At 40.1% G+C, this 13,937-nt stretch overlaps 1 protein-coding gene across 1 annotated transcript; it reads left to right on the forward strand.

Moving 5' to 3' along the window:
• The first annotated feature begins 179 nt into the window (after window positions 1-179).
• On the forward strand, window positions 180-13,906 carry LOC117966136 (transmembrane protein 127). The gene is made up of 3 exons (XM_034911590.2): window positions 180-1,106; window positions 2,175-2,339; window positions 10,975-13,906. Exons 1-3 carry the CDS (start codon window positions 863-865, stop codon window positions 11,283-11,285), a joined length of 720 nt encoding a protein of 239 aa, XP_034767481.2. The 5' UTR covers window positions 180-862; the 3' UTR covers window positions 11,286-13,906.
• The last annotated feature ends 31 nt before the right edge of the window (window positions 13,907-13,937 follow it).

Consider the following 13,937-nt stretch of genomic DNA (forward strand, 5'->3'; position numbering starts at 1 on the left):
AGCACCCCCAGATTTGTTTATTGACAATTAGTTTAGCTTGAATCTGAACAAATTATACACCGAACGGATACTTTAATGTAACCCGTGTACGTTTTTAACAGCTGAACTACAACTCCCAGATTGCATCTCTTTGTCATTTGAACACCACCCCTCGTGATATGGTGACGCATTTGAGGAACGTCATAATATGTCCCTTCCCGGAAACAGGAATTACGGGCAGAAATAGGGGGTAGTGTTTTTTTGTTTTTGTTTTAGATAAATTGTAAAGAATAATAGAAAATTTCTTTCTGTAGAATTTTAACCTGTCATAAAGCGATTTAAGTGAACACAGAAACGAACTGTATTTGTATTGTTCTGTAGGGATTTACTGAATTGTCGGTTAATATAACTGAATTATATCCGATTGTGTGCGGCAGGCCGAACACTGTTGTTATGCAACGCTGCATTGTTCTTGTAAATATAATGTAATGTAATATTTATTACATGTAAAATATATTTAGTCCCTCATAGTAGTTTAATATGAGCGTACATTGAGACATTTAGCGAAGAAACAATCCGAATAAATTTTATAGTGTGTAACTAATTGCTTTACTAATATTCTAACAACGTTCTAATGATTTTGGACTAAGTGAGGTATTTGAATACAATATTGTGTATATATTAGGACAGGGTTTGTTTTTGTTACTGGGCTGAAGATTATCTCGGCGGTCTGTTTGTTTTTATTTATTTATTAAGCAAAAGGGATATATATAATTAGATTAAAATAATCTAACTGACGCCGACATTAAAAGCATCTGTTCTCAATAATTCGGCATAGCATATTTGTAGGTGTAGGTACTGTGTATTTGACGAGTAGGCTAACATGTATGCACCACCGGGATCTGGACTGCAAGGAAGCCGGCGAAGGAGAGGGCCGGGTGGAAGCGCACTCCCAAAGCAGCCGGAGAGGAGCCTGGCGTCGGCACTACCCGGTGCCCTCTCCATCACTGCGCTGTGTACGGCGCTGGCAGAGCCTGCTTGGCTGCGGGTTCACGGGGGCACCTGTCCTCGACAGGAGCTGGGGGTAGCTGATGTTCTGGGATACGTGGACACCAAACTACTTGAAGGTACGAAACAATACTGCAGTATGAAAATGTTCCCCGTCCTTCAGATGAGAAGTAAAACCGAGGTACTATTGACTCTGCAGCAGCTGTTGATAATTCATTATTATTATTATTATTATTATTATTATTAGTTTATTTAGCAGACGCCTTTATCCAAGGCGACTTACAGAGACTAGGGTGTGTGAACTATGCATCAGCTGCAGAGTCACTTACAACTACGTCTCACCCGAAATACGGAGCACAAGGAGGTTAAGTGACTTGCTCAGGGTCACACAATGAGTCAGTGGCTGAGGTGGGACTTGAACCGGGGACCTAATTCATAGTATCTGTAAAGTCGTATTGGATAAAAGCGTTTGCTAAATGACTAATTAATAATACCTGAGATGTGGAAAATCAGATAAAAATCAGTTCCTATTGTATCACATTCTTATATTAAAAAATATATCTTTATATTTTATTAAAGAACGGAATTACTTAGTTTTTATTAAGTTATCCTTATCGTTCTTTAAGAAAGTGACCTTGATTTATAATACCTACACAGCATAAACTGGCAGGTTTTGTTTTTTTAAACACTTGGATTTAACGCTCAAACCAGAACCCCTAGCTGTGGATATGTTATTTGAAAAGTAGTTTAGTGATGAGTATTACACATTGCAACCGTCAACTGGTGTGAGGTATGGGACACACCGTCAGCATTTGTAGGCTAAAAATGTTTGTATAAAAAAACAGTATCAGGTTAAACACCAAAAAAAAAAAAACTAAAAGGGTGTACAGGAGGTTTGGAGAAGATTTAAAGACATTTGTCTAGTGTTAAAGATGGACAGGATCAGTGCAGAATGGTATGAGGACCCTGACAATAGAGCGGTCAGTGATTGAATAGATGGACACTGGTCAATTTTCCAGGGCTCTCCAGGTCAGGTCTGAGGAATGCTGGCAGGGCTGTCCTCTGTTGTTGATTTTAATAGAGGGGACCTCAGTCACCAGTGCTCTCATCCTTTCATGAACATCAAAATTCATCACAAAATGAAAAAATCACTTTCCAAAACCGAACCCTGTTTTGTTTGTCTGCAGATTACTGTATGAATCCTCAAACGATTCTCCAGCTCCGTGTGATTGCTGCCTTCTGTTTCCTGGGCATCCTGTGCAGTCTCTGTGCCTTTCTGTTGGACGTCTTTGGGCCAAAACACCCTGCCCTCAAAATCACCCGCCGGTATGCCTTCGCCCACATCCTGACAGGTAGGCAGTCCTGCTTCCACAGGAGCCATTCCACAATGGCACGCAGACTACACCACTGTCAAATACCTGGCATTCTATGGCATTTTGATGTACCTCAAGCATATCACTAAACTTAAGCATTGGCAAAACTTGTCTTCATTTTAATTAATGCTCTGCAATTGTGGGGCCACAAAAGCTAAATAGTCTAAAATAGTCTCCTAAGAAAAACACTTCGGCTTAGGGAACAACCTTGTGGTGAAACAGAATTTGCTCAAGTTATACAAACTTTGCTTAAAAGAACACCTTTTTGGCACGGATAGCGATTCATTGTTGACCGATTTTTTTATCATCTGTAGTGGTGCTTTGTTAATTTAATTTCAGTTAGTTTATTAACGCTAGCTTGCCAGTTAGTTTATTATTATAGTTTATTAACATTTGCTTGCCTATTGCTTCTCTCCTGTTAATTTCAAATGTTGACATAAGTAGTAAATACAGGCTCCCAAGTGGCGTATCCAGTAAAGGTGCTCCGCATGGAGTGCAGGATGCGCCCTATAGCCTGGAGTTCGCAGGTTCGAATCCTTGCTATGTCATTGTCAACCGTGACCGGGGGTTCCCAGGGGGCAGCACACAATTGGCCGAGCGCCACCCGGGTAGGGAGAGCTTAGGTCGGCAGGGCAATCCATGGTTCACAGAGCACCAGTGACCCCTGTGGCTGATAGGGCGCCTGCGGGTCTGCAGTGGAACCATTCAGATCTGTGTTGTCCTCCGGCACTATGTCTGATGGTTTTGCTGTGGATCCGTAGTGTGGTGACAGCTTGGCAAGAACACTTTTCGGAGGGGGCGTGTTTCAGCCTCCGTTTCCCGAGTCACCGAGGGGTTGCAGCGATGTACCGGGATCAATAATAACACAGATTCCAAATTGGGGAGAAAACTGGGGTAAAAATCATTGGAAACAACTAAATTAAAAATATATATATATAGTAAATACATTTGTATTTGTTTCTTCATATCATGCTTGGCCTTGGCATATTGTGTAAGGTGGTCAACTCAGTTTAGAGAGCACTGTGGTTGAGAGAACACTTCGCTTGCTTCCTGGGTGGTGTTCTCTTAGCCAGAGACTACTGTATCATTAACAGACATTGATACAGGCAATTATTTCTCATATACAGAAACTGGACAAAAACAAAAATAGAAACATTAAGAAAGCTATATTTCAATTGGGCTGATGTGTTAAACTTGAACATAAGAAAAGTTGTAGAACGAGAAAATGCCGTTTGGCCCGTTAAGGCACTTCCCTTGTTAGCACACCATTTAAAACACAGAATCTAGTCTTTTTTTAATGTTCCCAGTGTTTTAGATCCTACTACTTCACCTAACAGGCTATTCCATCCATTTATAACTCTGTGTAAAAAAGTGCTTCCTACCTTCTGTTCTAAACTTACTTTTGCTCAGCTTCCACTTATACCCTCTTGTTCTTCTCTCTGTGTTAAATTTGAAGTAGTGTCTTGGGTTAACTTTTTATCTGTACCATTTATGATTTTAAAGCCTTCAATCAAGTCCCCTTTTTTCTCAGCTGAAGAGATTTAATTATTTTAACTAGTGCTTGGACAAATATCTGAATATTCAAACGAATATTTTTTTTACATGTATTCGGAAACAAATCAGATGTATGTATTCGCTACAAATGACAAATACCTTGCACTTATTTACTGTCACACCAGAATTTTTGTGACAGTTTCAAAAAATGGCAAATGAAAAAGAGCACAGTGTGATTATATATATATATATATATATATATATATATATATATATAACAGAATCAACACAGCAGCTCTTGAACCTCTATTTAAAAGTTTTAGACAGCAAAGAGTAAACAAACCAGATTGTGTGCGCACACATAGTGCTCTGTGGAAAGCCATCTGGGTCAAAAAAGCATTGTGCTTCTTTAGAGCGAGTCAGAATCTCATGGGACAGAAAAAGGCAAGTACCTCATTCTGAAATGCCTCGCTTAAACAGTACCTAACTTTGTGAAAATGTTGTGTAGTGATTTTTATATAGATTGTATATATTATATATTTTTTGTTGCGACTTTGTTACATGGAATGTAATAAATGAGAACCAAAGTGGTGTTTTTTTCCCCTTCACTTTATAGCGCCATTTCCACTTTTCTTTTATCTGAAGTGTTTAAAGTTACATTTCAGTTTCCGTTTGCTTGTTCAGCTACAGAAAGGCACAAGTAAACCTCATGTTGTTACTTTATGAAAGCGTGTCGATGGCCATGGTTTACTGTGCTATTTGGCATCCTTTGTTTTGTAGTTAATTCACTGGGGTAAAGTAAGTCCTACATAACTTAGAATTTACTCCTGGGATATTTTTCTATTTTAACATGTTACATATTGTAAGGTCTTGCTGTGAAATAAAGGCACACACACACAGAGGCCATGGCAACCCCCCCCCCCCCCCCCCCCCCCGCTACTATGCTGTCCTTGCCTGCGTTCAGAGCAATATAATGGCTTTTATTACTTTTTAACAAACTAACTAATATTTAAATTACGAGCAAATATCCGAACATGAAAATCCCGTGTTCATCCCAGCACTAATTTGAACCTGTCCTCATAGCTCATGTCATTAAGTCTTGGAATAAGCCTAGTTGCCCTTCTCGAGTGCAGTGATGCCTTTTTTGTCGTGAGGTGTCCAAAACGGCACACAGTATTAGGTGTGGTCTAACCAGGGCATTGTATAATCTTAGCATAACCTCTCTATAGTGGGACTTTATGGTAAAGGAATACTGCAGCTACCAGTCTCCGCTCTAACCAAGGAGTTTAAGTGCACCAAGGTGAGACTGGAAATTACATTAGTAGAGTCACGCGACAAATGCGTAATGGAGGTAGCACCTGTGTTGAAAACTGGAAGAAAGTGGGCGGCAAAGAAAGCTGTGGAGGATGCAAAGGCTGCCCTTCGAATTGGTGATATCATGGGGCAAGTTCAGCATGGAAGAGGGGGTCTTGGTCTCAGTTCAGCTCTTCCTACATGGCATAAGGCATCCCCAGCTCAACGGAGGAAGCTGGTAGTCAACGAGGTGCAAAAGCAGGAGGAGAGGATGAGGTGTATAAAGACCATTTCCCAGGCCAAGCAGGGAGAATGGATGAGATGAGAGAGTGTGGAACAACGCAAGATTGGCTGGCAAGACCTATGGTCAATGGAACAGAGCAGGATCAGTTTCCTCATCAGGTCAACATATGATGTTCTCCCATCATCACAGAACCTAAACCTCTGGGTAGGAGAGGATCCCTCATGTCCTTTGTGTTCATCACCTGCAACATTAAGGCACATTTTGACAGGATGTAAGGTGGCTCTTAGCCAAGGACAGTTTACTTGGCGCCATGACCAGGTGCTGCGATGTTTGGCCTTAGCATTGGAAGACAAGCGTAACATGACCAATAAGTTGCCACCTGTTCCATCAAAACATTAGACAAAAGACAACATTCCTTCGCCCAGGAGAGCAACCACCAAGAAAAGGTGTTAAAACCAAGGACAACTGGAAGCTGCTAGAGACTGGAATATGCTGGCAGATGTTGGTCAACGGCTTATTTTTCCACCTGAGATTGCCACCACTAACCTTCGACCAGATATTGTCTTGTGGTCTGGATCAGCACGCCTTGTTCACCTGGTAGAGTTAACAGTGCCATGGGAGGATGCTGTAGATGAGGCGTATTAGAGGAAAAAACTGCGGTATGCTCAACTAGCCACTGAAGCGGAACAGCGAGGATGGAGAGTCCGGGTTTACCCAGTGGAGGTGGGTTGTCAAGGATTTGTGGCACACTCTACAACCCGGTTTCTCAGAGATGTCTGATTCATTGACCAAGAGTTGCGTTGCACAGTGAAGAACTTATCTGAAGCAGCAGAGAGGAGCAGCAACTGGCTGTGGTTGAGACGGAAAGATTCTGGCTGGGGATCTCAAGCACAATAGAAAGAAACGCTGAGGATGGAAGGTGCCCACTTGAAGACCCCAGTGATGTACCCTACTTAGCTCAATCCAGACGGTTGTCATGCTGATGTGCTGGGGAGACCACACCGTGGTTGATCCCCGGAGCCAGCATCGCAGCCGTTGTGTGTGCTGATGCACTAGGGAGGCAAAATAAGCTGATCCCTGGAGCCAGCATTACACTTCAGCCATCAACACCAGACAGAAGGATATCTACATCATCATATGGAAGGAAGCGCAAATGGATGGAGACACCCATGGATCACATTAGTTTACTGTAAAGCTACGTCTTAGTTGGTGCTTATCTTGGCGAGAGCCGAGTTCAAATCAGCATGAAGGTTTAACATCTACTCTCGTGTAATGGAAATCTAGATGTGTATTCCACGCTATTTTGCAATACAGCCTAACATCCTATTTGCCTTTTTAATTGCCTCACCACGTTGGCGAGATACTTTTAATGATGACTCCACTATAACCCCGAGATCCTTTTCAAAGTACTCGTCCCATTCATTTTATACTTAACAGATTATTATGCCCAATATGCAATACTTTACATTTCTTAACATTCATTTGACACAAGTTTGCCCAGTTACAGAGAAGATCCAAATCCATTTGAATTAGCAGGTCTGTGGATTCAGGCCACTACTCCCACATGTTTGGTATGTAACAATCTTGCAATGTGGTCTAAAGCACCTTAAGCACCCTTGGAGAAATCATATCGGGGCCTGGTGATTTGTTATTTTCTAGCTCCTGTGGGTCAGGAAGCAGCCATTTACTGTATCAGTCAGTTCAGTTTGTAAAGACCAATTTGCACAGGAAAAAAATCACCACATAAACAGGTGGGTTTGGAATTTTTACCGACACTGTTGAAATTTTGTCCCTTGTGAACCGTCCATTTATTTTTATCCCCGATCTTTTTCTCATAGGTCCTCTGTTTTTTTACTGGACATTGGGACCTTCTGTAAAATATCAAACTCAAACGTCCTGTGTCTTTTTTTACTCATGTGCAAATCGACCATGTCAGTGTTATGTTCGAATTGATACAGCATTTCCGAGGTATTCGCCTCAAAGCAATATCAGCCTTCACGATAAACCGTAATATCATATTAAAATTGGTATGATCTGTCCTGAGATTCTCCAGTTCAGTAAAATGAACTGGAGAATGATTGTGCATAACCAAATTGGGGTCGGACGAAAATACAAAAATACTATGCTGATGATACCCAGCTATATTTGTCCCTAAAACCAGGAATTTCTTCTGCCTGGGTGTTATTAGCCTTATAGACCTCAAGCATTGGATTCACAGAATCTTCTAATGTTGAATTCAGATAAAACAGAGGTTATGCTAGTGGGATCACAGAACCAACTAAAAGGAAATGTGGGATTAAATGAGCTCAACCCTTGCAGTCTCTCATCAAAACTTTAACTAGAAATTAAGAGTTTGGGGGTCATCTTTGATCCTGATCTATCATTTGAGAATCATATTAGGGAAGTTATTAAATGATCTTTTTACCATTTGAGAAATATAGCCAAACTTAGACCAATTATTTCTGTATCTGATGCCGAGAGACTAATGCATGCCTTTGTTTCATATGGAATTGATTATTGTAATGCACTTTTTTTCTGGTGTCCCAGAACGTGTGGTATCCCGCTTGCAGCTTGTTCAGAATACCGCTGCTAGAATTCTGACTAAAACCAGGAAAAGTGAACATATTACCCTTGTTTTGGCCTCTTTACACTGGCTCCCTGTGCAGTATAGAATTGATCTAAAGATTTTGCTGTTAACTTACAAGGCCCTGAATGGATTAGCACCTAGTTATTTGCAGGAGTTACTGACCTAGGTTATTTCTAGGGTCAACAAAAGCAACACGGGAAGTAGGGCTCTTTCTTGTAGAGCGCCTATGGAATGCTCTGCCTTTGTTTGTCAGGGAAGCTGGGATCGTTACAGTTTTCAAGTCAAGACTAAAAACGAATGTTTATAAAATGACTTTCTTATCTTAGTGGGTTTTAATGTAACTTTAAAATTAATGCTTTTGTGTTATTATGTGTATACTGTTATGTAAATATGTTATTTAAATGGTCTGATTGCGTGACATGCTATACAAATGTATTTTGGTTTGTTCTTTTTTCTGCTTTGTACTGTACTGTGCTTTGTGATACTTTTGTATAAAATGGGCTATATAAATGCAATAAATAAATATTTTAAGTATCATTTTGGGCACGTGATCGGGTAAACACCATATAAAATGCACATCATTTCTTTGAATTACATTACTAATGCTAACTAAGATTTAAAATATTTAAATTAAATAAAAAAAAAATCTTGCACTTTTCCCTAAATTAGTAAAAATATTTAAGAAATGAAAAACACGTCAGTCAAAACAAGAGCAATGTTTTACATTTTTCCCAATGAACAAATAAAGAAAGAAATGTTTGTTTTAAAACAGTGCTGTGCCTAAGATATTCTCTTTACAACCCAATAATGCTCACACAGGCTTTCTCACCCTTTTCCTTTTCCCTCTTACTGTCCACTCTCTGTCTGGTTCACCCACCTCCCTCTGTCTATCTGGTGGGGCCACATGCAACTCCACCTGGGAATCTACAAACTGCTCTAACTCGTTGATTGCCCGCTGCTGGTCTAGCTTCTCTGTCAGACTAGCTATCAGATCTTTGTACTTGCTTTCTGCTCTGCAGCTAGTGCATAACCTACCTAGCTGTTCCGCTGTACAAAGACCTGCTAACCCTCCTGTCACCCATGAGATCTTACACCCAGTGCACTGCACCAAATGCACTCCTAGTTTTTTAGCCAGGATCACTACCTTTATTATGTTATCTGCTAGTGGTGTCATGCCAACTTTTACCTGGTTTATTGATATTGATAGTTGACAATGTGGGGAAGCTATAAAAAAGGCCAACAAAATGCTCGGATATATAGTGAAAAGTGTTGCACTTAAATCAAGGGAAGTAATATTAAAACTACAATGCATTAGTAAGACCTCACCTAGAAAATTGTGTGCAGTTCTGGTCTCCTTGTTACAAAAAGGATATTGCTGTTCTAGAAAGAGGGCAAAGAAGAGCGACCAGAAATATCCCGGGTTTAAAAGGCATGTTATATGCAGACTGCCTAAATAAAAAATATAATTCATTCAGTCTTGAACAAAGAAGACTACGCGGCGATCCTATTCAACCATTCAAAATTCTAAAAGGTATAGACAATGTCGACCCAGGGGACTTTTTCGACCTGAAAAAAGAAAACCGGACCAGGGGTCACAAATGGAGATTAGATAAAGGGGCATTCAGAACAAAAAATAGGAGGCACTTTTTTACACAGAGAGTTGTGGGAGTCTGGAACCAACTCCCCAGTTGTTGAAGCTGACACCCTGGGATCCTTCAATGAAGCTGCTTGTTGAGATTCTGGGATCAATAAGCTACTAACGACCAAACAAGCAAGATCTAAGTGCTTTTTGATTTAAATAAATAGTTGATAAAGCTGGTAATCAAATGTTTGGTTTTATTTGAATATAGATGACTAAACAGTAATACTGTACAGATTTATGAAACAAGATTACTGTATGCAGTCACTGTGAGGCGGCCTCTTGCTTTTAAAAAAAAAAAAAAAACAACTAACAAACAAAAAGGGTTAAACGGTGAAAACGGACATATGTTCTTCAAACCTTATAAATAAGTTCAGGTGCCAATAAGAAAAATATGTTTAAGAATGCATTTAGCTAACACGGTCAGTACTGAGGTTGCCAAAACAATCTACAGGAACACTGGTAGTATACACGCTTATATTCCTACTGGTTTTAACCCAAATTATTTATTCTAATCTGGTACAAATAAGGAAAGTATTCAAATATCATTTAATATGTTTGATTTTATCTTGCCTTCTTTCCATATAGTTTGTTTCGCCAAGAGATGTTGTAGAACTGCAAGTCGCTGCACTAAAAGTCAGATATTTTTAGCGTTACAGTGGTATAAAATTAGTATTAACTTATGCTGGGTTTAGCTAGCAAACCATGCAGGCCCAATAACTAACAAACAAGCAACAACACAGCAGCGCCTCTGGTGTTAAATATCCCTTTTAGGGTTAACTATTTGCATACGCAAACTACCCAGCAATAATGATCGACAATTACTTTACGGAAATTTATTATTTAAAAAAAAAAATCTATCCCCAAAGGATCACACGAAATACAGCCCATTGGTATGAAGGACACATGACTCAATAACTGTCCAATTCATTTGGTAGAGCTGGAGGTGAAAAATTGCCCAGCGCCCATATTCTCATCACACCAGTTTAAATGATCTGTTGTCTTGCAGAGAAGAGGCTTGTGGCTGAGACTGACTTTCAGCAGGGAGTGGCAGTTCTTATTGCAGAATAAAAGCTAGGATATCATGCACAACAGTTGTCGGTACCATTTTTCGTCCATTCCCTGCACAAACACTAGTAAACATAAGCAGGCAGTAGATGAGATGATTACTAGTTGCATTCCCACTACCCTACCACCAGTGCAGGAAATAAACTGGAAAAATGCAGGTTTTCCTGCTCAACAATACTGTGTGTGTGTATATATATATATATATATATATATATATATATAATATATATATATCTATCTATATATATATCTCACTGACCTAATACTGCTGTTTTGTCTCCTGTGATAGTTCTGCAGTGTGCCACAGTGATTGGGTTCTGTTACTGGGCCTCCGAGTTGATCCTGTCCCTCCAGCAGCAGCACAGGATGTACCACGGCTCTCTCATCTACGTCACCTTCGCCGTTAGCTTCTACCTCGTCGCAGGGGCTGGTGGAGCTTCCATCCTGGCCACAGCTGCCAACCTGCTGCGACACTACCCCACCGAGGAGGAGGAGCAGGCTCTGGAACTGCTTTCCGAGATGGAGGAGAGCAGCGAGACCTACCCCGGGGACTACGACCTTGCCAACCAGTTCCAGCCGCCCCCCGCCTACACCCCCTAACTGCACCAGCGTGCCGAGGACACTGCGCACTCACAACACAGGGACAGTCGCCACAGGACTGCCGGACATCCAACTGCTTATCCTGGCCTATTGATGGTGATATATCAGTAAAACCATTTATTTCGGTGGTTCTCAACTTTGGTCTCCCCTGATGATGCTGCATTCACGCTAAACTAAGCCCCCGTTGGGAATGACCTGCATTGCATCCCATTTTTTGCTCCAATTGGGGCCTAAAAGAAGCATTTTTAGTAGCTTGGTAGACAGCATGTTTCTAAAAGACTATCTAAATCTGCCTGTCAGTACTGCATTTCCTTGTTCACTGCAGAGGCAAGCAATTCAGATTTTGAGCTACTGAAATAAATCTATAAAATAATTATTAAACTACTTTTTTTATTGCCATTATGTATCTAGGAAAGTTGCCAAAGTGACTCTTCCCCAAAAGTACTTAACGATCATGCGTTGGCAGTAATATGAAAATATTGTGGTAATCTCAATTGGAGAGTGAAACTGGTTTGAGATCTTTGTTTCCACATGTGGTAGAATGCTATTTTGATTGCTGAAGTTTATGAAAATAATTATATTGAAAATGAGTTAATATACTACAGCAATTACTGTAGCAAAATACTTATCCCCTTTAAATACTTAAGAACATCTTTTCATAGAGCTATTGTATCTTTTTTTTATTTTTTTATTTTTTTTATAAACCAGATTCACTTGTAGAATTACCCATGTTTAAACAATTGGCACCCACACAATGTTGCTGTGCTGTGCAGTTTTTCAATCCCCTTCCTGTTGCCATGACACCTCTAGGTGGCACTGTTCAGTGTGGGTTCCCTGAGTACCAAACACTCAAGACCGTGACACACCAGTGCCACTCTGCTCTAGAGAGCACAAATTGCACTAGGAACTATGAACAGGGCCTGGGATTGTATTGCTCTGCATTGCTACTGTAGATTCCCTGGTGGCATTGCACTTTCTCTTCTGATTTCCAAACAGCATTTATTCTCTAGTCTCTGCATCTGGGCAGCAGTAAAGGGGGAACAAATCTGAGAAAAGGCCCAATATTATAAAAATTGTTCTATGAAACCAGCCAGTAGTCCTAAACTTAACTATAACTATACATTGTAACAAAATAAATATTATCTATAAAGGATACATATAACGTAATTATACTAATTAAGGCATGGCTTAAGATTACAACATTTTGAATTAAATACATGGAAATGAATTATTTCAAGTGGTGATGTACTACAGCTTTAGCTCTTACAGATATTATATACCCTACAATAGGTGCATTTATATGCACTGAATCCAATTGATTGTCATTCCACGATCATGTTTGCAACAGATTTAGGTAGTGTGATTGGGTATAAATATCTACTGGAGGGGATTGTCTGTTTCAAATCAAATTCAGATAGACTATTTTAGCACTAGCCCCTCCAATAAGCATCTAGGGTTTGCTATAAACTGACTCAATAATGCCTCAGAGAAACTAGAGAGCATGGGTCAGCATTAATAAATAGACTCATAACCTCTTCCCTCTGTCCCAAGATCATAACATAGGAGGCTGTGTGGTCCAGTGGTTAAAGAAAAGGGCATGCAACCAGCCACTGACTCATTGTGTGACCCTGAGCAAGTCACTTAACCTCCTTGTGCTCCGTCTTTCGGGTGAGACGTAGTTGTAAGTGACTCTGCAGCTGATGCATAGTTCACACACCCTAGTCTCTGTAAGTCGCCTTGGATATAGGCGTCTGCTAAATAAACAAATAATAATAATAACCTCTTCCCTCTGTCCCAAAATCATAACCTCTTCCCTCTGTCCCAAAATGCTGCTTAAAGGCTGCGGTCCAGGGGACAGAGAGCGAAGGGCCACCTTTATACTTCCTGTACAGATTGCTGCCTAGTACACAGCAAATTAGTCCAAGCTCTGTCCATGTTGCCAACCCCTTAATGAGGTGAGGTTGCTTCTTTTGTGCTCTAGACCATGGGATGTTAACACTTAGCATGACATGTCATCAGTCAGGCTGAGTTGCCATGTAAATTGGGAGTTTTTTCCTAAGGCGTAACATGGTGTTTCAGTAGAGGCTTTGTGTATGTGTGTGTGCTTGCGGGGCATTCAGTAGGCTTTACTGCAGATTAAGGGACTGAGCTGTTAACTTTGGGTTAAGACTTCCACTGCTTTTTCGGGGCAACCTATCCGCAGAGCACTAGCTATACTTTAAATTGGCTGAACAAGTACATGGATTTGTTTATTATCGGTTTGCTACTGCTGTTCAAAAAACACTTTGTACCCTCATCACTGCTGCAACACAAGCTCCCTGTTTTATATTACATGTTTATTTTCCATGCATGGTTTAGAACTGAAAAGCCTGCTTCATCTAGACATTGTTATAGATTAGCGAAATTTGTAATCATCGCTTTTTAATTTAAAGAGTGTGATCTGATTTGTATGTTGTTTATTATTATGATTATGTTGGTGTTAATGCAAGTGTGAATTGTGAGATATAACTTGATTCTTGTGCATAAAGTCTGTACAGCTACAGCCTAAATGTCACTTTGTTTTTTCTTACGTTTTTCTTTTGTTTTTACTGGTGAAGAATAAAAAGAATCACAGGAATAAATTCTTACTCTTTTTAGATTTTTTTTTATATA

This window comes from Acipenser ruthenus, chromosome 37, assembly GCF_902713425.1.
Source record: "Acipenser ruthenus chromosome 37, fAciRut3.2 maternal haplotype, whole genome shotgun sequence".
Classification (NCBI taxonomy): domain Eukaryota; kingdom Metazoa; phylum Chordata; class Actinopteri; order Acipenseriformes; family Acipenseridae; genus Acipenser; species Acipenser ruthenus.

Excerpts from the sequence above, each read along its gene's own strand:
- LOC117966136 (XM_034911590.2), top strand. The coding sequence starts at position 863 with ATGTATGCACCACCGGGATCTGGACTGCAAGGAAGCCGGCGAAGGAGA. Across the intron at positions 1,107-2,174 it reads GGACACCAAACTACTTGAAG|ATTACTGTATGAATCCTCAA; the intron begins GTACGAAACAAT and ends GTTTGTCTGCAG. Across the intron at positions 2,340-10,974 it reads CTTCGCCCACATCCTGACAG|TTCTGCAGTGTGCCACAGTG; the intron begins GTAGGCAGTCCT and ends CTCCTGTGATAG.